Raw genomic sequence first — 24,193 nt, forward strand, 5'->3', positions numbered from 1 at the left:
AGAATGCTATAGTCGAGTTCCTCGACTATCAGATACCCGTTACCCAAACGAGAAATTTCAACATATTCTGGAATATTGGTAGAAATTGGAGAAAAAGTAATACAAAAAAAACTTAAAAATTTGTTAAAAGTGTGGGTATGAGAGTTTTGTGCGGCTTGTGGGCGAGACAACATAACTTCAGCCTTGGGAAATTTTTTTGAATTTCTACTACATCATACATCAGAAAAAACACAACAAAATTAAAAAAAAATAGAATGAATGCAGAATTTGAATGCAAATTTGAAGGGGTATGCCGCTTCAAAATCAGATTAAGATAAGTTAAGTTATGGAGTTAAGAACTTCAGCATTAGAACAAAAAAATCACAACAAAATTAAAAAAAAAATAGATTTCTAAATTGGAATGCAGATTTTTGCAGATAATTGCGCTAGAAACATTTAGAGGTATGCTACTTCAAAACCCGATTAAGTTACGTTGAGTTATGGAGTTTAGAACTTTGGCCTTGGGACATTTCTTATTTTTTTTTAATTTCTACAATAAAAAAAAAATGAAGAAAAAATTAAAAGTAAATGAATTTCTAAATTTAAATGCAGATTTTTAGAGAATTGCGACAGAAACATTTACAGGTATGCCACTTCAAAATCCGATTAAGTTAAGTTGAGTTATGGAGCTTAGAACTTCAGCCTTGGGACATTTTTTAATTTTTTTTGAATTTCTACAACATTATACATCAGAAAAACGCAAAAAAAATTAAAAAAAAAATATATTTCTAACATCATAACATAACATAAATGTATACATCATTTTCTTCAGGTAAACGACTGTTCACCAATTGTTGTATATAACAATGTCTTAAACATTTAATAAAAATATATAAAATCCCATTCAAAAATATATCTTCCAATTAAATAAACAATTTTCAACACTTGTGTTAAACTGTTTAATTGCGAAAGTTTATGCATTGGTATTTGGTAGAAACAAAGTGATGTTTATAGAGCTTGTAGGATCATTGTTGATAAAGTTATCGAAAAGCTTAGTATTCCTCATCCTCGCCCAGCTCGGTGGTGGAGTCGATGCCCACCTCCTCGTAGTCCTTCTCGAGGGCAGCGAGATCCTCGCGAGCCTCGGCGAACTCGCCCTCCTCCATGCCCTCACCCACGTACCAGTGGACAAAGGCCCTCTTGGCGTACATCAGATCGAACTTGTGATCCAGACGGGCCCAGGCCTCGGCAATGGCTGTGGTATTGGACAGCATGCAGACGGCGCGCTGCACCTTGGCCAGATCCCCGCCAGGAACAACGGTGGGTGGCTGATAGTTAATGCCCACCTTGAAGCCCGTGGGACACCAGTCCACGAACTGAATGGAGCGCTTGGTCTTAATGGTGGCAATGGCTGCGTTCACATCCTTGGGCACCACATCGCCACGGTAGAGCATGCAGCAGGCCATGTACTTGCCACGACGCGGATCACACTTGACCATCTGGTTGGCGGGCTCGAAGCAGGCATTAGTGATCTCGGCCACGGTCAGCTGCTCGTGGTAGGCCTTCTCCACGGAAATGACGGGTGCGTATGTCGCCAGCGGGAAATGGATGCGTGGGTAGGGCACCAAATTGGTCTGAAACTCGGTCAGATCCACATTCAGGGCGCCATCGAAGCGCAACGAGGCCGTAATGGAGGAAACGATCTGGCCAATTAGGCGATTGAGGTTCATGTAGGTGGGTCGCTCGATATCCAAGTTGCGGCGGCAGATGTCGTAGATTGCCTCGTTGTCAACCATAAACGCACAATCCGAGTGCTCCAGCGTTGTGTGGGTGGTCAAGATCGAGTTGTACGGCTCGACCACAGCTGTGGACACCTGGCAGGAAGTTTCAAATCCATTATTAAATTTTCTTTCGAAGACTAATTTCCCATGTCCATAATTAATAAAGTTAATTGGCTTAATAGGGCATTATCAATTCTATATCTTTAAAGGGAAATGACATATATTATTTAAATCTTAAGTGAACTTACTTGTGGGGCTGGGTAGATGGAGAACTCCAGCTTTGACTTCTTTCCATAGTCGACGGATAGGCGCTCCATCAGCAGCGAGGTAAATCCAGAGCCAGTGCCGCCGCCGAAGGAGTGGAAGACCAGGAATCCCTGCAGACCCGTGCACTGATCCGCCAACTTGCGAATCCTGTCCAGAACCACGTCGACGATCTCCTTGCCGATGGTGTAGTGGCCACGGGCATAGTTGTTGGCCGCATCCTCCTTGCCGGTGATCAGTTGCTCCGGATGGAACAGCTGGCGATAGGTGCCTGTCCGCACCTCATCCACCACAGTGGGCTCCAGATCCACGAACACGGCACGGGGCACATGCTTGCCAGCGCCAGTCTCGCTGAAGAAGGTGCTGAAGGAGTCATCGCCACCGCCCACGGTCTTATCGGAGGGCATGTGACCATCGGGCTGGATGCCGTGCTCCAAGCAGTAGAGTTCCCAGCAGGCATTGCCGATCTGGACGCCAGCTTGGCCAATGTGAACCGAAATGCATTCCCTCTGGAAGAAAGTTTCTACTAATGTGACTCATGTCTTGTACACCATATGGCATTAATCTTATATTTGGAAGACTTTAAGGATCCATAGTCCATCGCAGTCCTCGAAGCTCCAAAAATTCAGTTAAATCCTTGGGAGTGGTTATTATTCTTACCATGACGATAAGAAGTTTTTGCTGAACTTAAAGAAAGCAGATGTAATTACGAAAATCCAAGCACTGGTCTGTGATGCGACACAGCTGGGAGTCAACTAACCGAAACTTGGCGATACGCGTTCTTTTATAAGCCCCCAAGACATCAGTGTGCGGCATACTACATGCCATGTGCTATATGCTATATGCTGTATGCTATATGTGGAAGTTCATCGCGTTCATCGACTTAAGTGACGATCCATACCCAACCCAACCAGTCGCCCCTTGATCGAATTTTGTTTTCCTTCACATGTGTTTATGGTTGGATAGAATTCATATTGCTCCATTTTCCCCATGCAGCTGTATGTTGTTGACAAAATTTAAGATTGATTATTTACTGGAGAAAAGTTTCTTCCTGAAAGCAAATCATATTTGTGATGAAAAATATTATTACTTAATTTCAACACAAATAAGCATATGATAATGCCAACATACCCTATATTTATTTTTGAAATTGAAATAGGAAATCAGCATAAACAGAAGAAATTGACGAGGTGGGGCCAAACATGGCATTTCTTTCGCTGGAAACTTAGCCAATTATTCGCTGACATATTAGGAATATGGATGTCACTTACGATTTCAATCGGACACACCCAGGAAAACCAACAAAATGACAAAACAAGGCACTTTTCAAATAATTGTTCCATAAAATATAAACTATAAGCTCTTAAACATTTGTCATGTGCCAAACTGCAATGACTAATTATATTTGAAATGAACGTATTTGTGATAAGAACAAACAAATAATTTTTAAAACAAACACAAAAAACATATAAAATAATTAGATGAATAATCTCCATAGCGAAATGAAATGATAAAACAAACGTTTTGAATTAAACAACCATTTACTTTTAATTTATTTTTATTTATAACTTAGATATTATAATACTGCTCACAGTAATTTTACGCTAAGTTCCTAATATATATGGTATTTTTAAATATAAGTTTTATGTAAGTTCGACCAGTACAAAATTAAAAATTTCAAAATAAATGCCGGCCAGCGTTGTAAGAAAAAAATGGGCATTTTATTTCTTCTTTCGTTACACTGGATTAGTATATATTTGAGCAAGTTATTTCAAAGTTATTCATCATCACGAATGTATCAAAAAAGCTGCATTGGCTTCAATAGAAGGAAGCAATCGTTTCGTCAAATTTCATTTGACTAAACCTATTCTCTGGTGCATTTGTTTTTGTTCTTTTTAGAAAAACATACAACAAATTGTTTGGGTTTTACTCGATTTCACTATAGTTGCATAGGGTTTTAGTTGCAGTTACATAATCATTGGGTACGCAAACACAAGTATTAACAAACAATTTTCAAAGTCTTTTCACTTAATTCAACAAAAACAATGGCCGCACATGAGTCACCGCATACATGTTGAATTATCCTTATACATATTCTGAAATACTCAATGAGACCTAATAATGCATTTTTACATCATTGCTTCACAAATAAAACCAATTACAAATCAATAGTGTCGAAAAACCCAGTCTATAAATTCGTCTGATCTGATGCCAGTACATAGTCTAGGATTTTTAAAAACTGCAGTAAAAGTATTTGCATTGGCCACAAGTCCACAATTTAAAACCTATTAGTTATTTCATTGGATATTGATGTCGTATAACTTATAATTAACAACGTTTAAAACTAACACTTCATATTTGGCCGAAAATAATTGATCTCTCCAGAATATTGTTTTCGATAATAAAGTGGTATAAAAAGTTTATTCTATTGAGTTCGAAATGCAGAATACAGAAAATTGTAAATCCTAATCACAGGGGCGTATCGAATACCCTGTGGAATTTCTATAGTCATACGGTGCTGTCGCGCTTTATCATTAATGGAGTTTGGACGGTGACCTCGTCGTCGGAAAGGTTCTGCTCGGCGGTGTGGATGCCATCGCTGGCGATTCCGATGCAGACTCTGCCACACTGGGCCTGGTTCATGTGGTGCATGGCGATGGTTCGGCCATGGGGATGTGGCTGGGGCAATGTGTTCGTCGACGAGGCCATGGAGCTATTGGATGCCTGCGACGGCGAGGGTGCGTGTCCATGCAGTGGCTGCGCCGGATTGTGGCCACCGACATTGACCCTTCCCTGGGGAAAGGTCAGCTGGTGGAACGTGGAGGTCGGTCTCGCTCCGGTGATGTTGCAATTGTAGTTGTTCCACACATTCTGCGATGACTGACGTGGCAGAGTGCATTGCGAGATCGAGTTGGAGTACACGTGTGGCGTTACGTTCTGTGTGGGGTTTTAGGCCAAGTTAACCGGTCACAGTACAGGGATAAGGAGAGGGTATTTAAACACTATCTATATGGTCTACTCACTATTGATATTTCGCCCACTGAACTCTGGGCTTGGGCGTGCATGCCACTCCTCAGGGTGCAGTAACCAATTCCATGGGAGGCGCGCAGGGAAATCTCGGCTGCTGTCAGATGCTGCTGCTCATTCACGAAAATTCCTCGGTTGGGACTGCGGTTGGTATCAATGGTGGATATCTGCTGCCTTTTCCTGATACTCTCGACCTGAACAATAATATTTAGAGTAACAATGGTTAGGGTTCATATACATTATATCTAGTATATGAAGTAGGGTAAGCCCACCTGCTCATCAGGTTCAATGGATTCAGGTACCACATCCGGATTCTTTTCGTCGCAATCGTCCACTTCCTTGCTGCCGGAACTCTTGTCGCTTGGTCCTGGCGATTCATCTCTGGATATATTTTCGTTTGAGAGCTCCTTTTGACGCCGTCTCGATGAAGCGGTGCAGGGTATTCGAAGTGCCAGAATGATGGCCAAAACTGCGACCAGCACGGCGAGGGTTAGGCCAATTGTTAAGGACATCACTGGCGAAAATAGCAGCTCTGCCCGAAGATTGTGGGCTGATGGGTAAAGAGTCATATGTGGTTATAGAACTTCAAGGATCAAGATATGATAAAAAGGACTCACTCTGTTCCGAGGTTAGTTGCTTCTCGGGCATTCGCAGCATGGCCGCATTTACTATAGCTGGATCGGAGCGACCCTTCGTGTTGAACGCGTAAATATTTAGCCTATATATACTTCCCGGACTCAAGCCAGGCACAGTGAACTTGGGAATCGTGGATGTTATGTTTGCTTTAATTTCCTGGAACACAAAATATTATGTTGTTTAATAAATCCAATGTTATTAACAGTAAAATATGAGTGTCTTACTTGTGTAAAAGAGTCCAGCAGTTCTAAATTAAAATTTTGGGGCAACCCGCCGTTGAAACCATCACTACAAGTGACCGTCAAGGATGTCATAGATATATTGTTCACCGTACAATTATGTACTTTTTCCGGTCGACCTTAAAATAATTATACTTAATAATAATAAAATATTTTCTAAATGTTTGTGTACGCACCTGCGGCGATTATATGGAAGACACATGGTACTCGCTGTTTGCCAATTTTGTTTGATGCCAGACACAAAAGGGTTCCATAATCCAGTTCAGTAATGGGTGTGTATGTTACAATGGAGGTGGTACCTGAATAATAAAATTATAAAGCAAGTTAGATAAAGGTAATCGTTCTAGGAATGGCAACACTTACCCGAGCGAATAATATGATTTGTGGCGACATCAATACTTTCCGCAGAATTATTGAATGTCCAGCTGAATTCGACCTCTCGGGGATTGGCATCCACGGTGCACATGACCTTTGCATCCTCCTGCTTGGCTATGCCGTACACCTTCTTCTGATTCTGGGCACACGTGGGAGCGTCTATAAAACACGAGCATAAAAAACAGGACATAAAAACATTAATTACCTCTTAAAGCCAAAGGAAGAGTGGAACAAAATAGGGTAAACAAACAGGGAAATGCTCCTGTGATTGGTATTTTAGGGTACGAGTGTGTCAGCAAAAAATTATATTTTCAGTTTAAAGTTAAATAAATGAAATCCCAGAAAGCAGCTTGAGTTTTTCCATGATTATGAAAACTTAACTTTTATAGAGCAAACTTACAGAGTATGTTTAGTGCAAAGGGAGCACTGATTCCTTCTCCTTCGGCATTGAATCCCACACAGGAATAGTTTCCGGCAGTGGCCCTAGTTACACCTTGCAGAACCAATGAGTGGTTACTAATTATGACGCCCTGTGATATATTGTGTGATAAAGGTTGTTCCTGTGGGAATGGGAAACCATTTTAAGCCAACATGAACCATTTGAATAGCGCGATTAAACTCACGTTGTGACGCCATTCGATGCGAAAGACATTTGGGTGGGCCATCACCAGGCAATCGAAGTACACGTCTGTTCCTTCTCGCAAGGTGCCTGGATCCAGGGATGTTCCCAAACGAACATATGCCTCCGGGACATCTGGAAAGCAGACGCTTGTTAGCTTAAGCTGAAGCCCATTCCGATTTAATAAAACCTACATTGTATATCTAATTTCCAGCCATCTTCCAAGGGTTCGGAGGGAACAGCATGGTTGTAGGCTTTGCATGATAAATACTTTCCCGCATCAGATTTGCTTAGACTGATTGAAAGAGTGCTTGTGGTCTGGTTTCCATCGCTCGAAGTCTGCAAAACACAGTTGAAATGAGCGCCTTAACTATGCCAGCCAGTATATTATGGCAGAATACTTACTGTTTCGGTTGTCTTCTCCAACCGTATGCCATTTTGCCACCAAGTAATTACGGCCGGCGGCCTGGAGCCAGCACTTTGGCACAATAGATCGTATCTGCGTCCAGCAGACAGTGGCTGATGTGCCCCCAACAGTCGGATATTTAAAGGGGCAACTGAAAGTAAAGAAAGTGTTTACATGTTTGCCGAACCCTGCCTAAATCCTGTACACATTTAAAAGGTGATATACGAGTATAATATACTCGTAGTTTAAAACTTACAGTTCATATCGATTTGAACCACCGCTTCGACAATGGGTGCCCTGGGGTGACTCAGCGCCCGGCAGGTAAGTCGGGAGTTAAGATCCTCCCGTCCCAGAGATGGTAGCGTAATTTCGCACTCTATAATTTTCCCTCCTGCCAAATGAGACAATTCGCATGGCATTTCTATGCCATCGCGATACCAACTGATGGTGGGCGTTGGATAGCCTGATTGAACAATATGAAAACGAATCGAGTTACTTTTGCTCTGATTTCTGAATGAAAGTGCAGAACTTATACCTCCAATTACTTGGCATTTCAGGGATACGATGTCGCCTTCGCTATATGGTCCCACAACTGTAGAACGCTCCACGTTCGAGCTGTCACGAATAATAACTTGTTTGGGTGGAGCTAGGAAAATTATAGGGATGCAATGCTATTATTATCCTGCCACAGATTGTTTAAGGAACTCATATAACGAGCAAAACCATAATGATAGGTTCCTGTTGCGATTTCAAAGTCAATTACTCACATATGACATTGAGCCTAATGCGGCTGTTTATGGTCTGCGCTTTCAGGAAATCTACTCGGCATCTATAAGTTCCGGAGTCGGATGCTTGTGTATTCTGAATTGACAGTTTTCCCGGTTCCTTGTCAAATATAAAATATGCTCTATCCCCGAATACAGAATCGTCCGACCATCTTTTTGGTGCTTTGGATACTCCCGCTCGAATGTCAATGCTAAAGATGATAAAGTGTTTCGTAACAAGCCCGTCACGTAGTAAATAGTAAACTTAATGAAAAAATAATTCGTTTTATTAGTTTACCTGTAAATGGGAGTACCCTTATCATCGCGGTACCATAGAACCAACACAGGCTCATCGCCATCATAAGTCGTTACATTACACGGAAGATAAATATTTTCACCAACTATGGATTCAATTTGGTGAATTGGTACTGGAAAAATTAAGATTTAATTCGTTTTTATTTTCAGCTATTTAAATTAAGCTAAGCATTTTAGATTTGGAACCTAAAAATTAGCCAACGCGAAAATATGTATGTATATCACATGGCCTTAGCCGGTTATCAGTTTACACTGCTAAAAAAGATAGATACTATTACGTATAATTAACCCTTTTATTTATAGGTAAATAATATGCACTCTTTTGAAAATAGTTTTCTTAACCTTTCTGAACATTCAAGATATAAGTTTAACTTACCATCTTTACTGCCGATGCTGGATTCTATAAGTTGAAGTGCTAGCATAAACAGCAGCAGTAACTCCATGTTGTATAATTATTGGAATAGCACTGGTTAGTTGTTGATTACATCGACTTAATGGCTTTCATATCTAATTGGTTAGAAGTTACATTTTATCATCTGAGTTTTCACGGAAGATGAGCACACCAACACTTGTGCACGAGCACTCAATTACACATCTACACGGGATATAACATTGTATGTATAACACATAGGTTTATATATTTTGCAGTAGTTGCGAACACGGTATACCTAAGTTGAAGGATATTTTCGGGGATACTTGATAGAGAGTATTCCGTTTAGCACTGAAAACTGGTTAATAATATATTGCAGATTACTTAAATGGTCACCGATTTGATTTTATTTAACGAACAAGTATGTATGTATGCGTGTATGTCTTTTCGTATGCACTTGTATATGTTTGCCAAAAATTCCAGGATACACTTTACTATTGCTTATTTTCATATGCGCACATTATTGAGTGGGGCTTTACTCAACATAATTGTAGTAGGTCATACTCGGTCTAATGGATTTTGTTAATAAAAACCAAGGTGGAACATAACGAGCACTGGCAGAAAGTTATATTACTTTTCTAGCCGCGATGCGAAACTAACACGTCGAAATTCCATCGCACTACACCTGCAAACCTGGGCTAAAAAGCTCCTCCGGCGGGCGCATGCGCTCCGCAGGAAGCTTTTGATGTAAACATTGCAACTATGACCTTTGTACATGTGAATGTACGTGCATCCGCTTGTCTCGCTCAATATAATCGTCCTTCTTTTCTCTAAATATGATGTGTAATTGGTCGGCGTCAAAACTTTATCCAGCACTCATTTTGATATTAACCCTTATTTTAGATGTTCTTGGTGGGGCTTGACCATCCATATAAACACCACTAAAGCCCCCTGACCATTGTATTCTATTTTAAAAACAAGCTGAAAAGTCACGGATGCGTGCAGGTCCGACCTTTTAATGTACGCGAAAGTACATATACTGTGAAAGCTCTCGGGACGGACAGCTGCAATGGTTCTCTCGACTCCTCTCGCTCCGATGAACGTCTTATCCTTTTTGCCGGACAAAGAAACTGAAACCTACGCAGTCCGCCCAAGGTATCTAGTTTCATTTCATCTGCGAGTACAGATACTTTCGGGCGGACGAGTGGTTCAGTGGGGTTACGTCAAGGTGCATGAGACTTGAAAGATGTTCTGAGTCAGTTTCTTTTGGTAATCATAAATACATTGGTATAAACTTAAGCTATAAACATATAATTATTTTTAAATACAAATACATTTTACAGTTAGAACGATGTAATAAAAAATTCAGTTTTAATTTTTTCAAAAATAGGGGATTCCCACAACAAGCTTTTGGTATTTTATTCGATCAATAGTATTTCAGATTATTTTGTATTTGGAAAATATGAGATCAGTACATGTATGTAACGGTATTTTTCCGTAAAAAGTATAAAACAATCGATGGCCTGTCACACCGAATCGATAGTAGCAGTACCATCGATGTTCAGCCAGCTCTAGTAAACTTCCATCTCTAAGTCTTGTTTTTTTACTTTTATGAGCATCTAATTGTACCGATTTAAATAAAATAATTAATTAAACAAAAACTAACTGATACGTGGGAATAATGGTGAATGACTCTGGTCTATCGACAGTGGACGACTTGGAGCAAAAACTTAACTCGGCCAAGCAGTCGCTGGTGATCCTTAATGAAAACATTCGCCGCATTGCTGGTCGCGTCCCCAAGGATTCCCTGCAGAGGTACAAATCAACACAATCTGTGCTAAATTTAATTAATGGCTATTTCACTGAATTCCAGATCGGAAAAATTCAAATACACCCAAGATGGCAAGAAGAACGACCACAATGGAGACCGACCGTTTCCTCGAAATGCACCCGGTGGTCTCTTTAAAGACAAGCGGCGAATGTACGAGAGTAAGAACCCGATTCCCCGTTTCCCCATCGAAGAGAACGAGGGTCGGCCGCCAAGGATTAACTCCCGGGTCATCCGGGAGATGCCAACCAAAAAGGAGATCGTCGAGGCACAGGGTACAGACTCCGAGTCGAGGGCCAGAAATCGCCGGATGTTCGGATCGTTGCTGGGAACCCTACAAAAGTTCTGTCAGGAGGAATCGCGCCTAAAGAGCAAGGAGGATAAAAAAGCTGAGATCGATAGGAAGGTGGAAAAACAGGAACTGCAGGAAAGAGCGATGCTGAGGAAACAGCGTGAAACACTATTCTTAGACAGGAAAAAAAAGCAATTCGAGATCCGCAGATTAGAGTACAAAATGGCCAGAATGAAGGACTTCAAGGCCTGGGAAGCAACTATGTTGAATGCGAAAAATAACATCAGAACAAAAACGAAACCACACCTGTTCTTTAGGCCAAAAGTGCATTCGCCTAGAACAGAAAAACTGTTGAGCAAAAGCAAAAGTGAAGCTGATGTGTTTATAGAATTTAGGCGCGAAGAATTGGAAGTCGAGCTAAGAAACTTGGAGAACATGAACTTTGGGAAGGTGGATGACGATAATGTAATGGACGAAAGTTTCTATGAAGAGCCTGACGACGAAGAACAGTTGGATAAGTGTAAGTAAACTTCAGTTTACCATAAGGCCTGAAATAGGATCGTTCGGATATTGTGTAGAACAATTGGGTTTCATTTTATAAAACTTATAAACTTTTGGTTAATCATACTAAAACCAAATCTTAAGCAAATAAATTACAATGCGGTGATTACATTTAAAAGTTATATCGTATTTAGCAGCTCAGATACAATTGTTTTAATGTACTACTTCCTGTTTCAATTGCAGCTTCATTATACGTTAAATAAAGTTCGAGAAAGTGAATGATGCTATTCTAGGAATTACAGATTACAACTAATTCAAATTAATAAATTATTTGCCAAAACAATTGTTTTACTTCAGCGAATGAAAGGGTGTTTAACAAGAACAGTTTGCGGGGCAAAACCAGTTTTTAGTAATACAAAAAGTGTTGGCATTATATTTGTGTACTAGAACTAAAACGCTGAACCAAAATTGTTTACTGCAGCCAGGCTAGATTTGTATCTTTCAAACGAATTTGTAAAATTGTAAATAAAAAAAATGAAAAATAATTATACACAAGATATCGGATCGTAAGATAGATACTTTAAATACCTAATTATGTATTTATAGATATAATCACCCAGCAGCTAAATCACGTTTATAATTCAAATATTTTATTCTCGCTTCCAAATTGTTTGAGGAAGTAATCAATTTAAAATGAGGCGTTGAAAACAATTAATATTCTTTAAGCGATAAGTTAAGAACTCTGGAAAGATAATTATTGCTCCTTCTTTTGAGCCGCTGATTAACATTTTTAATTAAGACCAGTAGTCAGAAGCAATTAACGAATAAAGAAAATGTTAACCACTGATTCTTATAGTGTATTCGTAAAAAAACTTTTTTTCAGAAAATAAAATGGACATTAAAGTCCACGCCATATATGAATGATGAATACATGATGAATACAAATGTTATACATGTAAATTTTATTGGCATTTAGGTGACTTGAAGTGGAGCCGAACTTTTGTATTTATCCGTAGAATGTATAAATCATCGCTCTTTACCTGGATGTGTTCTGAAGACTTTGGCATTGGAAGCTTTGGATGTGCTTTCCTTGGGCTGTGTACCCCACACGACCACTCACTAGTCAGATCCTCCGTTAATGCTCCGCAGTATCCAATCGGAGAAGCTACTCACTAGGGTGTATACCCCCGGAATGGTGGTCACGCCGCACAGCGTGGGTCCAAAGGCCACGATGCCGATGATCGTATAGCGTCCACTTGTTCCAAAGACGCCGGAGGATCCGTCGTCCATAAAGGGGCCGCCACTATCTCCACGGCACACGTCATTCATAGGCGTTCCCTGGGCGCACAGGTGATTGGGTGTAATGACAATGGGCTGCTGGAAGTTCTCACTGAGGCTAGCATAGGCGATGGCGCAGCTGGTGGTGTTCACGATGGGCAAACGGATAAAGCGCACTCCAACAGTGGAGTTCGAGGGGTCCATCGAACCATTATCTGAATTGTGTAGCAGAGAATGATATGTATATACATAAAAACCTAATAAGCGCTGAATTATATTTCGATCGCATTGTAAGTAAGTTGCAAGGTTAAACAGATCAGATATAAAGTTGTTTCGAAACTCACTTTCCGAATTTCCAATACTCCAACCGGCAGCCACTCCCGTTTGCCCAATCAGCCTGTTTCCCAGTGTGGTTGACCCGTTTAAGGGTAAGCATATGGGTGTGAAGGTGCCTGGAATGTTAGTGGATATTCAGCGTGATCCTTGATTTAGGGAAGGAGTATAATCTCTGACCATTAGTGCTGTTGATTCTTAGTAGGGCAATGTCATTTGCATACTTGGGCTGGTCGTAGTTAGGATGAACTATCACCTGCTCGATGGTGAACGGACTCGGCCCATCTTGACCTCCTAATCGAACATGAGACCTACGAAGGATCGAGGATTACAAAGATTTAATCAAGCCTTAGACTCACAGTTCCAAATCGCTGACTAGATTGACTACACAGTGTGCGGCAGTGACGATGTGGCTGCTGGAGATCAGGGATCCGGAGCAGCGAAAGCTAATGCGGCTGCTGCCTGAAAAGAATATTGTAAAATTCCGTTAAGAATATAATTTTTTCTCATTTGCAGCAGCCTCTTCAGCGCAAGATGTGCGCTTGCCCTTGTTCAGGAAGGAGTCCACCACCTCAGACCAATGGCCCTGAATCTTGCCCAGCTCCTGGTTCACAAGGAGGACCTGGTGGTCGTGGAGGTGGTGCCGGTGCTGGTCCTACCCAAAAGCGAGGACCGTGTGGTCCCAAGCCTTGCGGCGGAACAAAGTGCACTAAGTGCAGTAAAGGTGGCCCTGGAGGAAGAGGGGGTCCTGTAGGAAGAGGTGGCCCTGGTGGAAGAGGTGGTCCCGGAGGCGGTGGCGGTGGCGGCGGCGGGGGTGGAGGCGGAGGACCGCTGGGTCTGAGGGCCCCACCAAACAATCGAGGTCCCAAGGCTCTGGGACTGGCTGCTCTGCTCTTTGCCGTCGGCGTCTTCCTTACATTGAAAATGGGTCTTGTGGCCAGTGAAATTGGATGAGCGCACACAGGACGGCATTGGGCCCGGCTATGATCTCCAATGCGTAGTTGGTTCAAGATCATTTAAAAGGCGTTGCGTTGGGTAAAATAAATTCGAAATTGCGTATTTAGCATTTCATACGACGTACTTACTTCGGTTGCGATAGGCGATCCTGGTCAGCCAGGGAAACTGTCCGGCATTGGCCTGCTCTCCTCCCAGCAGTCGGCTCTCCACATTTATTCCGCATCCTTGGGAGTTCTCCTTCGCGAAAGAAGGCATCGATGTGGTGGTTGTGGATGACGAAGCAGGAATTGTTTCAATTGGTGTAGCTAATGTAGTGGTAAACGGTGCCAGAGGAGGACCTTGATCTATATTGGAGTCAAATTCCTCCTCTCCCTGCCGCAGGAAACGTAGATCTCCCGGAAATACTATTGGCTTATCCTTTGGAGTGGGTCGCGGTAAAGTATCCCGTTCTTCGTGATCCACATGATACAGAAAGTGGTGTCCCGATCCGAAGCGTCGGTCGAAGAACTCTGGTTCCACGGGCTGGGGGCAGTTGCGTTGTTGCTCGAAGTTCCAGTAGTTGTGCAGATTGGTCTCCGCTTCCAGATTATCCGAGTGTTTGTGGGAGTGCCGGCTGTCCTTATTATTTCCCCCATCATTCCAAATCCAACGTTCATCCGGCGGGGCAAAGCGCATCATGCGACTAGCTTTGACGAGGAATGACTCATCGTGGTATTGCTTGCGAGATGTCGGACAGCAGACGAGCGGCTCGAGGCCTTGGAAGCCACAACTGGCACTGTGCACCTTGGCGAACACAGCGGACTGTTCTCCGGGACCGTGGTGAAGTAGAAGGCGGGCAAAGTGGGCACATTTCCCCAGGCGGATGCAGTGGCAGGCGTAGGCTCTGCGATCCCCTAAAAGTAGAACGGACGACCAGGATGGATGACAAGGCATGAAATCACTTCTCGAAGGTCAATGTCGGCAAAGCAATCGCGAGCCAGAAAACCAGCAAACCAGAAGTGCCCACGGCAATTACTCACTCACTTTTTTTGGTTCGGCATTCGCCGTCGTTCGCGCGGTTTATTGCCCTTCGCTGGGAATTTCTAGACGAAGACCTTGACCCACTAAGGGGCTGGTCTTTCATTACCCCATCCGTCGCACAGTGTGTGTCTTAAGTCATTGGCTTATTAGGGATCCCCGGGATACTCACCACTCAAACACAGGATGCTGAATAAGAGTGTGACGATGTTCTGGCGTCGCATATTGAACGATAAAAGTCAAGAAATTGGGAAACCAGTAACACAACGTCGCCCGTCCAAGTGCGAAATTGAAATAAATTGGTTCAATCTCCGAGCCAGCATGCATATTTACTTCCACATCCAGCGCTATTCAGATTTCGATTTCAGCGACGACGAATCAAAACAAAAAGAGAGCTCGAAAAACCAATTATCAGGCCGTAAACTCGGTTTGGGCCAAAGCCAAAGAGCAGCAGCAGCAGACGAAGAGCACCAACATAGCCGGAAAGCAGCGTAACCGATTGTCTTCCAGAACAGATCAATACAAAACATGTTTGGCCAGCTAGCTGAACTGAACTTGTAGTTCAGGAAAAGTAACAGGACACCGTTTAGAATGCGGAACTCTCTTTTGTATATTATTTACCCTTACTTTAAATTGTATGCTCTTAAGTTAGGCGATAAATGAACGGGGTTAAGGGCTACAGTGTGCGAACAAAGTCTTATTTGTCGGCCTAGCCCAGAAGTGGGCTTATGCCCAGAGATTGCCTTACGTAACTAGAAATGCATCGCGTGGAATGTCGAGTTGCCGATGATGTAGAACTAAAATACTTAACTACTCATTAGGCCTTTTTATAGTCGATCTGGTTTGTATGTAACGATCGTGCATGGCCTAAGCCACCGGGGGAACTTCTGGAGAAGCCACAGTGACTGTAACGCTATTCTCGACCTGTTCTACAGGTTCGACAATCGGCTGTGGAGTCGGGGATGGCGATGGTGATGTATTCACCGTAATCGTTGTCACTGCAGCCGCTTGATAATGGCCATTTACATCGGCATTGCTATTGCAATCTGTCCCGGCAGACTCTTCCACGTCGTCGTCATCAACGGGCGTTTCTTGGCTTAAGACCGCCGCCAAGCGATTGTCATCTGCTTCGGCAGCTGGATCAGCTTCTTCCTCTGTCGCCAAAGCGGCGACCTCTGTCACTTCTGGCTCTGGCATCTGCTCCAGTTCAGAGTCTCCGCCCTCTTCGCTCGCTCCATTTGCATTTAAATGCACGGCTACGTCGCCATTGTGCACGGAATGGGGACCCCGAAGCTCATTGATGATTTTCTCCCCCACCTTCGCGTCGATCTCACTGATCTTCTCCTGCAGCCTGCATTTGAACTCGATCGGCCACTTGGGGCTCCATTCACGGAACAGCTTAATCTGCGGACAATGAACCATGAGAGGGGGAAAATCGAGCAGGGAACTTTCTACTACTTACGCGACACTGGAACAAGCTCATGGGCTTGTCCTGCACTGCTGCGTTGGCCAGCGAGTTGACCAATCCATTCACCTGGCCATCGCTGGAGCTAGAACTGGATCCCCGGGACAGGTACTCCACGAAAACATAGACAAAATCATCCCGCTGCAGCTCGCTCCACTCGTTGAACCACTGAATTATGTAGCGAAACTCGCCGTCTATTGATAAATTGCTCATCGACATCCCGCCTCCGTTTGTTTATATTGCTCTTTCCCACGATGCTAACGCCCCCGCAGTTCCTCTGACTGGCTTTTCAGTGGATTAAGCGATGCGCTGGCACGAATTCGGATACTCGAAAAACGGTTCGCTACGTTGCGGCTGCAACTCCAGACTGATGGCTAAGCTGCTAAGCGTTCTGCGCTCAAGTTGCTAGTAAAAGTAAAACCTGTTTCCGCTTCTAATTTTCTTCCAACAGGCTCGGCTTTGTGCAATCTAGAGATGCGACCTCAAGAGAATGTTCTTCACGATGGGCACGAACTATTGATACAACGCTTATGCTTAATATGCCTAAACAAATATATGTATTCATCTTGCACTTATATAAGATCAATTAGTTATCAGGTAAACTTATGAGTATATATAATACATATATATATAGAGCTATGTGTTATTAGGAAATATTTAATTCAACATTTATATGCCAATGCCGTGACACGAGAACTTTAAAGTCACGCATGCATCTCTTGAGTAAACCTGCCTCAAAACAGCTGATTCACGATAACACTCCAAAGCTCGTTATCGATTGATTGCGTGGGAACTCAAAAATTTAATGAAACATTATAAACCAGCTTAGTTTAGAGACATTCCTAAACTTTGTTACGATAACCAGGAATGACTTTATGCACAAGCTTGCTGTTTCGTTAATGCCAAATAAAATTCATTGAATACGGTAAGCATACTCATTGAAAGAACATTTAAAAACATATAAGATTAACATTCCCTACTTATTTATTCTTGTCTCTTGTTTTTACAATGCTAACATATCCACAATAGCGTTATGCGGATTAGCTTTTAAAACACGTTTTTAGTTAAAACCATCGTTTGAATTTCGCAGGCACTCAGGATTATTTAGAGCATTTGGTGGGAAAGTAATTTCACCATTTGGTAACACTGCCTTGAACATTTTCAGACAGTAAATAACTTTAAGAAAATCATTTATTACAACAAAAAAGATGTCTTCGTCGGAACTGGAAGTACAGAAGGCTGCCGATGGCCAGGAGGAGCAGCAGGTGCCGTCAGGCGTGGAGATTACGGGGTCCAAGGAGCCGGAGGAGGACACAAATGCCCGTACGAAGGCAGAACGCGATTTTGCCGCGGCGGAGCAGTACAAAAATCAGGGAAATGAAATGCTCAAAAGTAAGTACCTCTGGCAATCACCTGGTCCGTGGCATGACCACGGTTAGTTGCCTGTAAGCAACCCATTCTGTGACTGCACTTTCCGAGTGCCACCTTCAACATAACCTTAAAACAATGGCAAACTTTGGCTGTGTGTGATAATTTACAAGTCTGCCGAAACCTTTGGGGGTATAATTAGTACCATTACTCACCTTTTGTTTTATTCCCATAGCCAAGGAGTTCTCCAAAGCCATCGACATGTACACCAAAGCCATAGAACTGCACCCCAGTAGCGCAATATATTACGCCAACAGATCCTTGGCGCACTTGCGCCAGGAGAGCTTTGGTTTCGCACTACAGGATGGTGTTTCAGCGGTGAAGGCGGATCCCGCCTACCTCAAAGGATACTATCGCCGGGCAGCGGCTCACATGTCTCTGGGGAAGTTCAAGCAAGCTCTTTGTGACTTTGAATTCGTAAGTAATCCCCACCAGCACCTTTGGTCGACCACTGAACGATAATTTCCTTTCAGGTTGCAAAGTGCCGCCCAAACGACAAAGACGCAAAGCTCAAGTTCTCCGAGTGCAACAAAATTGTCAAAATGCGCGCCTTTGAACGGGCCATTGCTGTGGATAAACCAGAGAAGACGCTCGCTGAGATGTATAGGGATATGGAGAACATAAGTAAGTGGCTAATACGTTCTCCCTGTTGACGTGGTGATTTACTTGCGTTTGGCAACGTATTACAGCTATTGAGGATGATTACAAGGGTCCCCAACTGGAAGACGGCAAGGTGACTCTGAAGTTCATGAAGGAACTGATGGAGCATTACAAGGCACAGAAGCGATTGCACCGTAAATTTGCCTACAAAGTAAGCGTTTAAACCCCAGGCCTAGCAATCCTTTGAATACTCATATAACTCCTTTCAGATACTCTGCGAAATCGATACGTACATGCGAGCTCAGCCCTCGCTGGTGGACATCACTGTGCCGGATGAGGAGAAGTTCACGATTTGTGGCGACATCCACGGTCAATTCTACGACTTGATGAACATATTTGAGATCAATGGCCTGCCATCTGAAAAGAATCCCTATCTGTTCAACGGCGATTTCGTTGACAGGGGTTCCTTCTCTGTGGAGTGTATATTTACGCTGTTTGGTTTCAAGCTGCTGTATCCGAATCACTTCTTCTTGTCGCGCGGTTAGTTTTTATTTCCATTTAGATGTTAAGATGTTATATATAACATACCTCAAACTTATTCCAGGCAACCACGAAAGCATCAACATGAACCAAATGTATGGTTTCACTGGCGAGGTTACAGCAAAGTACACTAGCGCCATGGCTGACATATTCACGCAAGTTTTCAACTGGTTGCCGTTGTGCCACTGCATCAACCAAAAGATCCTGGTCATGCACGGCGGGCTCTTCTCCACGGAAAATGTGACTTTGGACCATATAAGACGCATCGAACGAAATTGCCAGCCGCCCGAGGAAGGTCTAATGTGCGAGTTGCTGTGGTCCGATCCCCAGCACTGGGTGGGCGTGGGACAGTCGAAGCGCGGTGTGGGCATCCAGTTTGGTCCGGACGTTACCGAGGCGTTCTGCAAAAACAACAACCTGGACTACATCATTCGAAGCCACGAGGTCAAGGATATGGGCTATGAAGTGGCTCACAACGGTCAATGCATAACAGTCTTCTCTGCTCCGAACTATTGGTAAGCCTACACATTCTACCTGTAAACTTTTGGTAACATATGACTTCTTTTGCAGTGATACTATGGGCAACATGGGCGCATTTATTACCATTACGGGTAACAATTTGAAACCAAATTACAAATCATTCGAGGCTGTGGTAAGTACTCAAAAATAACTTTACTCAAGTCAATTCAATATCTTAATATTCAATTCAATATCAATATTCTTTTCAGCCACATCCCGACGTCAAGCCCATGGCCTATGCCAACAGCCTAATGAACTGGCTGGCGTAGTCAGTTTCGCATTAACTTCAATAGCTAAACCATACTCCCACACAACACATACCAATTTACAAACAGCTTGAGAACCCACAAACGCAAAACAGCCCAGCTTACAATGATCAAAGGAGAGGAAAAGGATTCGAAGATGCTCAATAGACTTATGCACACAGCGAACTGCTTCACTACTTAAGTACGCGTATGGCGAGTCAATAAGGAGTAGGACGAGAGAAGGGCGGGGAAAAGATCACGATCACAAATACAGAACAGCAATCATTTTATAAATTCAGCTATATTTGATACAGAACGAAATGTTATAGTGTATAGTGGCTTTAGAAGTCGGATGCTAAGTTTTATCGGTGCCAAGCATCTGCGGTTCCACTTGTAAGTAAAAATTGAAAGAAGTTTGTTTATGCATAGCATTTAGTTATGGCAACCAAAACATAATATACAAGTACATATATAAAATTTTTCATCAATTTTGTTTGTTTCGAACGCTTTATTTGTGTATAAAACCAGTTTTGTTCAACCCTTGCCTTGTTTATATTATATAAAAGTCATTTTAATAAAACTAATCAAGTTATAGATACCTCAATAATAATCCCATAATTTTTTTCAATCCAAAAACTATTGCCTACTCTCCGGGCATAAGCAAAACAGTATGTTCTGATCAAAATATCCGAAACTGCATAAAAAGACACCTAGCTTAAGAGCCTTTAATGTTAATCGAGTGAACAGAAATCAGAATAGAGCAATTGTGAAATAAAAATCGGTCCGTTCTTTATTAATCACGATCGAGTCCACTAGCTATGCTAAAGCCCATGACTCCGAAGATCTGGCTAATATTAGCCTGATAATCCTTAAGATGTGCCCGCTGCAACAGCGTAACGTATACGAAAGGTCCATTGTAAGGAATAAGCTGGAGGAAAAACGCCCTGGCTGGCGTCTGTAGCTCTAGCGGCTGTACCTGAGACAGGTAAATCACCACCGTGCTCATGATTTCATGCAGATGTCTTCCCTCTATCTGCAGGCCGAGTATAAAGTCCGCCAGGCTCTTCAGGAGCTTAAGCTGCAGTTTGTACTCCTGAGTCTGCGCTCGTGAGGTCTCCATGCTGCTGTGCAGTGAAGCTGCCTTAAGGAACTGCTTTAATTGGGGTATCACATCACTGTAAAGCAGAAGGTTAAGTTAAAAAGAACTATTCATTCCTGAACCAGAGGCTTACCTAAGGCTTCGCTTTAGTATAAAGTCCTTGGCATGAACGCCTAGCAGGTGCAGCAAGGTGAAGCAACGATTTAGGACCAGCGCGTCCTTTTGCCGGAATTTTTCGATTAGAGGTTGCCACACTAGATGTACTAATGGCAAGAGTTCGTCCTCGTAGTCCGCCAGGAGGGGCAGACCACTGGAGAAACATTCTAAAGCTGCAATCTGCTGCCCCTGATCAGCGGTGGAAATGAATTTGATTACTTGACCTAGTATATCCTTAACCATTTCCACGTGACGCGGAAGAGCGGGCTTCGTGGGTTTTGGTTCCGTTTCATCTGAATCGTCGGCTTCATCCTTTGCCGGCTCCTCGGCGTCGGCCATGTCAGCATCGCCATTCAGATTTTCCAGTAACTTTGGCTTCTCCAGCACACTCATCCACGTGCTTAGGACATTCTGCTCCTCATCCATATGCATCGACAGCTCGGTATTAACCTCGGCCGCAGCATCAACTTGCCAATCGGACACATGGTTCAGGAATGATTTGAAGACGCGAAGATAAGAGTGCACGTTTGTTGTCTGGTGCGATTTGGAGCACTCCTCGCGTATAGTTTGGAATAAGCTGTCCAGGTGGGGCACATTGCCGCGAGTGCTGTACTGCAAAACGACGGTTAGAATGTCCACGGCGGCGGTGCTATCTGGCGATCGTTTTAGCAACGCGTTCAGGTGGAAAGTGATGTAGTCGGTAGAGCACTCGATAAAATGCGAGGGCTCCGCATACTTTAGAGCGTACTGCATTGAAACAAATGCGAAACTGGCCGCTTGGTGGACGATGGTGTTACTGCTAGCCACCTTGAGAAGCACTTTGTGTAGACTTAAAAATATATGCCTGTCGAAGGTATCGCCAATAAATCTGGCACAGTGTCCCACTGCATCCAAAATTAAGCAGGTGTGCAACACATTAAACTGGGCATCTGCAATGGTCACCCGACTACCGACCACCTCTGTCTGCTCGTCGTCAGAATCGCAGTCCTGGGTGCGGACCTCAATCGCCGATGAGTAGAGGCCAGGAGTACGTTCCTCAAACCAATGAGAGGGCTACAAGAAAAAGTTATAGTACGCATTTTACACTTGTAAAACCCATTCTCACCTTGTTGATCTTGAGGCGCCATGCAGAGTCCGGCTGAAGGGCCAGGTTCCAGTGCTCGTCTCGGAGGATCTGGTCCAAAAAAAGTCCAGCCAGCACCAGTCGACTTTCCCGTGCCTTCTTCTCCTGCGGCGTTACCATCAGAGTTAGAAGCAGCACACACTCGTTCATGGATGATGACCTTTGCTGTATTAGCTCCTGACAGTAATCAAATACAAGCCGATTTAGTGTGGGCTCAACACCCAATAGAGCTCCAATGTCATATAGGATATCGACGGTGCGATTTGAGCTTAGATACTTGAACTGTCTCCAAGGCAGTTTAGCCAGTTCGGCGGCCAGACCTTTGGAATCACCCTCTCGAATACGACGAAGGGAGTATTCCTCGTTGAGAAGATCCCTAGTGGGCCGTTGGTCTAGTGCTGTCAGCAGACAAGTGACGAACATTTCGAGATTTTTGGGAACCAGCAGCAACAACTGCAATTTATCGGCGTTGACGTTGCGCAGAAATCCTTTGAAAAAAAGAAGCTCGGCAAACTGTTCGTTGTCCTCGCTGCGTTGCAGTATGCGTGGCCATTTATTGAGGTGGGTATCTAGCAGCATCTCCGCGTTCTCATCGAATATACCTTGGCTGCTGGGCTGTTGTTGCAACAGAATTAGGGTGTCCCTGCACCGCTGCGCTATCTTTGCATTCTCGTCCTCTGACAATGCCAATACGCTCTCCAGCAAGTGTAGAAAGTTTCCCCTCAAATTGTGAGCACAATGTTTTAGCAGCAGGCAACACATATCGGAGTAGCATTCCCTAACCCGCAGGGCGCTGTGAGCCCGTAGGATACACGTTTCCGCAAAGATTGGGCGAAGGCGCCGCGAGGTGGCCGCCACCCACTGAGTCGAACGAAGCTCCGTTTGCATTTGATGCAAGCGCTCCTCATTCTGCTCAGTAGTAGCCTTTCTGCTGCCGAAAAAGGTGAAATCACATTGTTGAGCCAACATGTCCTCGTTGTTTTTGAACAGTTTTCGGAAGGCATCTTTATCGTAGCGCATTTTCATAAACTCATCAGTGGTTTCCTCAAACATTATGCAAATAATGCGTCCTAGCGCTTGAATGGCCATCTAATTATAATATTTAACTTATAACTGAGGTTAACCATTTCAGAACCGTCAAAAAAAACTCACCGATTTTATAGTTTCGCCCACCTTGTCATCTTTCATTGATGTTTTAAACAGCACGATGAGAACCTTGGGAAGGAATATAAATATGGTATTGGCTACTTGACTACGTAGGACAACATCCACGTGATCGGATTCGTCGTGGACATAGAAAACCACCATCAGACACAGAATGGCTGTCTGTACGAGTTTTCGATACTTTTCCTGTTCGATGATCTCTAAGAGCATGATCAGTATCTGGCCAATGACCAATGCAGTCTCCTTAACGTAGAAAGACTCCAACACATCAGTGGTGGAGCGACGCAGTGCCTCGAGTATACACTGAACGGCAGCCAGTTTGATTTCCTCGGAAAGGTTGGGTCGCATAACCGCTGCCTTGGAGTCGCGTACCTGTTGCAGCACCACCACCAGGATGGAACGCAGACCCTTCTCATCGGCCAGGAATGCTTGGGAGATAATGTTGCTCAAGCAGTTCATCAGGCTGGTCCGAAGTTCCTGGTTTTCTCTGCGAAAAAGAGCGTCTTCTCTGAAGGCAGAGTCCCAAGCGGAATGGACCCACTTACCCGGTTAGCTCATCCAGTTTAAGCACTAGCGGCACCACCGTTTGCACCTGGTAAATACGCATTTCTCCAAAGTTGAAGCCCTCGATTTCGCGCTCAACCACGGACAACGTGTCCTTGCTGGGCTCTTTGATAAAGCCCTCCACCGCCGGCTTTATCTTCGTCACATACCGCTCCAGATGCATCATCGTGGCAGCAGTATCCACTAACCAAATAAACGAATTAAACCCAAAACCAAATCCGGCAAAAATCCGCTAAGCAATTTTGAACCAACAGCTGTTCTGACTGTCAAATACGTTAGGGCGACACATCGAAAAGTTATCGGTTCTTC

At 43.5% G+C, this 24,193-nt stretch overlaps 8 protein-coding genes across 9 annotated transcripts; 3 read left to right on the forward strand and 5 right to left on the reverse strand.

The window, feature by feature from the left end:
- Positions 1-924: 924 nt before the first annotated feature.
- On the reverse strand, positions 925-2,816 carry LOC6552316 (tubulin alpha-2 chain). The gene is made up of 3 exons (XM_001980733.3): positions 2,685-2,816; positions 2,009-2,533; positions 925-1,853 (listed from the first exon to the last, which is right to left on the reverse strand). Exons 1-3 carry the CDS (start codon positions 2,685-2,687, stop codon positions 1,032-1,034), a joined length of 1,350 nt encoding a protein of 449 aa, XP_001980769.1. The 5' UTR covers positions 2,688-2,816; the 3' UTR covers positions 925-1,031.
- A 777-nt stretch (positions 2,817-3,593) lies between these two features.
- Positions 3,594-9,914, reverse strand: LOC6552315 (hemicentin-1). Of its 2 annotated transcripts, XM_026984021.1 has the most exons (17): positions 9,788-9,914; positions 8,782-9,133; positions 8,389-8,518; positions 8,094-8,302; positions 7,862-7,972; positions 7,583-7,789; positions 7,326-7,477; positions 7,115-7,259; positions 6,925-7,055; positions 6,702-6,861; positions 6,290-6,460; positions 6,103-6,225; positions 5,912-6,045; positions 5,669-5,843; positions 5,324-5,601; positions 5,048-5,245; positions 3,594-4,961 (listed from the first exon to the last, which is right to left on the reverse strand). In XM_026984021.1, the coding sequence occupies exons 2-17, from the start codon at positions 8,846-8,848 to the stop codon at positions 4,533-4,535; spliced, it is 2,820 nt and encodes a 939-aa protein (XP_026839822.1). In that variant the 5' UTR covers positions 8,849-9,133; positions 9,788-9,914; the 3' UTR covers positions 3,594-4,532. The 2 variants fall into 2 exon arrangements, with proteins under 2 accessions (XP_026839822.1, XP_001980768.1); XM_001980732.3 differs by having other exon boundaries at positions 8,782-9,913.
- A 379-nt stretch (positions 9,915-10,293) lies between these two features.
- On the forward strand, positions 10,294-12,243 carry LOC6552314 (pinin). Its single transcript, XM_001980731.3, has 3 exons — positions 10,294-10,590; positions 10,649-11,415; positions 11,640-12,243. The coding sequence occupies exons 1-3, from the start codon at positions 10,457-10,459 to the stop codon at positions 11,657-11,659; spliced, it is 921 nt and encodes a 306-aa protein (XP_001980767.2). The 5' UTR covers positions 10,294-10,456; the 3' UTR covers positions 11,660-12,243.
- Positions 12,244-12,335: 92 nt separating this feature from the next.
- LOC6552311 (serine protease Hayan) lies at positions 12,336-15,504 on the reverse strand. Its single transcript, XM_026979339.1, has 5 exons — positions 15,154-15,504; positions 14,093-14,857; positions 13,367-13,469; positions 13,188-13,318; positions 12,336-13,126 (listed from the first exon to the last, which is right to left on the reverse strand). The coding sequence occupies exons 1-5, from the start codon at positions 15,203-15,205 to the stop codon at positions 12,516-12,518; spliced, it is 1,662 nt and encodes a 553-aa protein (XP_026835140.1). The 5' UTR covers positions 15,206-15,504; the 3' UTR covers positions 12,336-12,515.
- LOC6552312 (S-antigen protein) lies at positions 13,069-14,052 on the forward strand. The gene is made up of 2 exons (XM_026979350.1): positions 13,069-13,102; positions 13,524-14,052. The coding sequence occupies exon 2, from the start codon at positions 13,542-13,544 to the stop codon at positions 13,959-13,961; it is 420 nt and encodes a 139-aa protein (XP_026835151.1). The 5' UTR covers positions 13,069-13,102; positions 13,524-13,541; the 3' UTR covers positions 13,962-14,052.
- Positions 15,505-15,566: 62 nt separating the features above from the next.
- LOC6552310 lies at positions 15,567-17,050 on the reverse strand. Its single transcript, XM_001980727.3, has 2 exons — positions 16,444-17,050; positions 15,567-16,385 (listed from the first exon to the last, which is right to left on the reverse strand). The coding sequence occupies exons 1-2, from the start codon at positions 16,663-16,665 to the stop codon at positions 15,849-15,851; spliced, it is 759 nt and encodes a 252-aa protein (XP_001980763.1). The 5' UTR covers positions 16,666-17,050; the 3' UTR covers positions 15,567-15,848.
- A 513-nt stretch (positions 17,051-17,563) lies between these two features.
- LOC6552309 (serine/threonine-protein phosphatase 5) lies at positions 17,564-20,388 on the forward strand. Its single transcript, XM_001980726.3, has 8 exons — positions 17,564-17,838; positions 18,050-18,291; positions 18,348-18,498; positions 18,564-18,685; positions 18,744-19,014; positions 19,079-19,529; positions 19,585-19,666; positions 19,743-20,388. The coding sequence occupies exons 1-8, from the start codon at positions 17,655-17,657 to the stop codon at positions 19,800-19,802; spliced, it is 1,563 nt and encodes a 520-aa protein (XP_001980762.1). The 5' UTR covers positions 17,564-17,654; the 3' UTR covers positions 19,803-20,388.
- Positions 20,389-20,544: 156 nt separating this feature from the next.
- LOC6552281 (TELO2-interacting protein 1 homolog) lies at positions 20,545-24,160 on the reverse strand. The gene is made up of 5 exons (XM_001980725.3): positions 23,866-24,160; positions 23,309-23,807; positions 22,139-23,245; positions 21,011-22,086; positions 20,545-20,953 (listed from the first exon to the last, which is right to left on the reverse strand). Exons 1-5 carry the CDS (start codon positions 24,048-24,050, stop codon positions 20,572-20,574), a joined length of 3,249 nt encoding a protein of 1,082 aa, XP_001980761.1. The 5' UTR covers positions 24,051-24,160; the 3' UTR covers positions 20,545-20,571.
- Between the last annotated feature and the right edge of the window lie 33 nt (positions 24,161-24,193).

Source organism: Drosophila erecta, unplaced genomic scaffold, assembly GCF_003286155.1.
Source record: "Drosophila erecta strain 14021-0224.00,06,07 unplaced genomic scaffold, DereRS2 tig00000000-arrow-pilon, whole genome shotgun sequence".
Taxonomy (NCBI): domain Eukaryota; kingdom Metazoa; phylum Arthropoda; class Insecta; order Diptera; family Drosophilidae; genus Drosophila; species Drosophila erecta.